At 38.7% G+C, this 2654-nt stretch overlaps 1 protein-coding gene across 1 annotated transcript; it reads right to left on the bottom strand.

Moving 5' to 3' along the window:
* Nucleotides 1–791: 791 nt before the first annotated feature.
* On the bottom strand, nucleotides 792–2375 carry LOC117929204 (putative disease resistance protein RGA4). The gene has a single exon (XM_034849479.1). It carries the CDS (start codon nucleotides 2300–2302, stop codon nucleotides 986–988), a length of 1317 nt encoding a protein of 438 aa, XP_034705370.1. The 5' UTR covers nucleotides 2303–2375; the 3' UTR covers nucleotides 792–985.
* Between the last annotated feature and the right edge of the window lie 279 nt (nucleotides 2376–2654).

The raw sequence follows: 2654 nt of genomic DNA, 5'->3' as shown, positions 1-2654 counted from the left end.
CATTCAAATTCGATGGAGGTTTTAGATAGTCAAGGACACTCATTTGATCCTTTTCATTCCCTGAACCATCCAAGCCAAAACTCCACATTAGTGTCAATCTTTCAAGTTTATCCTTCAATTTTAGACCTGCATCCTTTACATCTTGAACATTCACCACATTTTCCAAATTTGAAATACGGAGTTCACCTCCAAGATTTGACATTTCTCTCAACTTTTTTATATTCAAACCATTGTTTTTGTCCACCATGAAATTAGACAATATTTGCAATTTTTAAATTTGACAATTTGTGAAGGCATTTCTTTGAATCGACTGCTGCCTTCAACATCAAGATGTCAAAGGTTAATTAGATTCCCAATGCTAATAGGCAACTTGGTAAGCTAATTACACCATGATAATATCAATGTTTGTAAATTGCAAAGACCACCTATTGAATCAGGTAAACATTTAATGTTGCTTTTAGACAAATTAAGATACCTTAGAAGTTTCAAATTTCCAAATTCATTTGGTATCTCATTTATCCGGTAAGCACTCAATGAGAGCACCCTTAGGTGTCCTAATCTTGGTATCAATTCTCGAATCACCTTATTACTGATGAATTGAGTATCGATAAATCTTGGTGTTAATATAGCTATGAAAGTGCGCAAATGCTCCTTCTCATGAAACCTTTCAAACTTTTTAAATGTATCATAATCATCACGAACAAATGATGAATGGTGAGTAGTTTCAGGAATGAGATGTTGCAAATTAATTTTGAACTCATCATCCAAATGCAAGCATGTATCTCCAGCAACATATTTAGCTAGAGCATGCACAAGGTCATGCATCACAAATCGTGATCTATTGCTACTCGACGATTGAAAAAATGACCTTGACAGTAGCTCATCAAAATACTTATCACCAAGATCTTCCATTTTCCTATTATCTTTTGATTGTTGAATTAACCCCTCCGCCATCCACATGAGGATTAACCCTTGCTTTGTAAACTCATAAACACCTCTTTAAATGTGAAGACAGATGATAGTAGCTCAATCTCAAGACAGGGATGATGTCACATTCCTTGTCTGTGAAATCCCATACTTTGCTGTGCAATACTCTTTCCCATTCACATTCACGTAATTCAGAGCGCAAAAGGCCACCAAGGGCTCTTGCTGCTAAGGGCGAACCTCCACACTTCTCTACAATTCTCCTGCCAATTGATTCCAAATTTGGGTGCTCATCGATATTCATAAGTTCAAAAGCATGTGTTTGAAATATCTTCAAACAATCATCATAAGGTAACTGTTTGAGCTCATGTAAGTTCTTGTGTCCTCTCATCTTGTTTGCAACATCATTATTGCGAGTTGTGACTAGAATTTTGCTTCCCTGTGCTCCCACCCAGAAAGGGGAGCATAGCCTGTCCAACTCAAAGTAATCATCATTCCACAAATCATCCAAAACTATCAGAAATTTTTTTCCCTTCAATTCCTTCCTCAAATTTTCTTGGATTTGACGCAAGTCTTGTGAATCACTGCTTTGAGAATTAGTCACCGAGTTGAGAATTGTCTTTGTTATTCTCACTGCATCGAACTGATCTGAGACACAAACCCAGGCTTTTTTATCAAAATGCTTGGTTATGGTCTCATCGTCATCGTACACCAGTCTTGCCAGTGTGGTCTTGCCCATCCCACCCATGGCCACGATGGAAACTACAGAAAAATTGGTTTTAGTGGGTTCATTCGTAAGCAGCATACCAATTATAATATCTTTTTCTGTCCCCCTGCCATAGACCTGAGGTTCATAGACTAGAGATGCAGTGACTGGCCTTCCCCAAGCAGAGTTGGTTATCGCAGCCACCTTTTCTAGACGAAGCTCAGATTTTTGAGCCGAAATATCTCGTAAGCGGCGAGTGATTTCCCACACCTTGGACCTCATTTTAATATAACGCATAACCTCAGTAGGATTGAAAATGCCAAGACAAGTTGAGATGAGCTTGCGTACCTTGCTCGGCCTGGCTTGATGATCAGCTTCTTTGGCCGTGACCTCCCGTTGCAAAGCTTCGTAGGCGAACTCATCCAAGATGTCCTCCATATCATAAGCCATATCTTTCAGATTGCCCAGCCACTCTTTCACAGAGCGATCCGTGATCTGCTTGTCCTCCGCGTCATTAAGCTCTTCATGAATATCCGACAATTCTATCTCCCATTTCTTGAGATCAGAGTACACCCATTGTTGGCGTGCAAAGTCAAGCAAATCAGTGGAGGCCAACTTTTCAAACAAGAGGCCGATGGCAGCAGAAAGAAGAGCGTCTCCCACAGCTTCCATGGTTGGTTTGTACTTTGTTTGCAGAGAGAGAGAGAGAGCAAATCAAGCAGTGGGTAAAAAAGTGAAGCAGAAAGAAGGGGGTCTGCTCTGTGAAGGCTTGAAATATTAGAAACTCATAAAACATTTGTTTTATGAATTTATTATATGCACCCATTTTCATTTTAATTTAAACTCATAAAGCTGGATCATATTGGAGTTTGAGATGGCCCGACTGCCCACCTGCATGCCACTGTTGGTTTGTTTGTGTACTTTAATTTAAACATGTCTCAATTTTATTATAAAATTTTCTTATTTTTTTAATGTAACTATATATATATATATCCCTCTTTTATTATTATTTTTATTTGCATGA

This window comes from Vitis riparia, chromosome 13, assembly GCF_004353265.1.
Source record: "Vitis riparia cultivar Riparia Gloire de Montpellier isolate 1030 chromosome 13, EGFV_Vit.rip_1.0, whole genome shotgun sequence".
NCBI classification, from domain to species: domain Eukaryota; kingdom Viridiplantae; phylum Streptophyta; class Magnoliopsida; order Vitales; family Vitaceae; genus Vitis; species Vitis riparia.
Note: the sequence above shows the minus strand (reverse complement) of the source record. Positions and strands in the feature narration are given on the sequence as shown.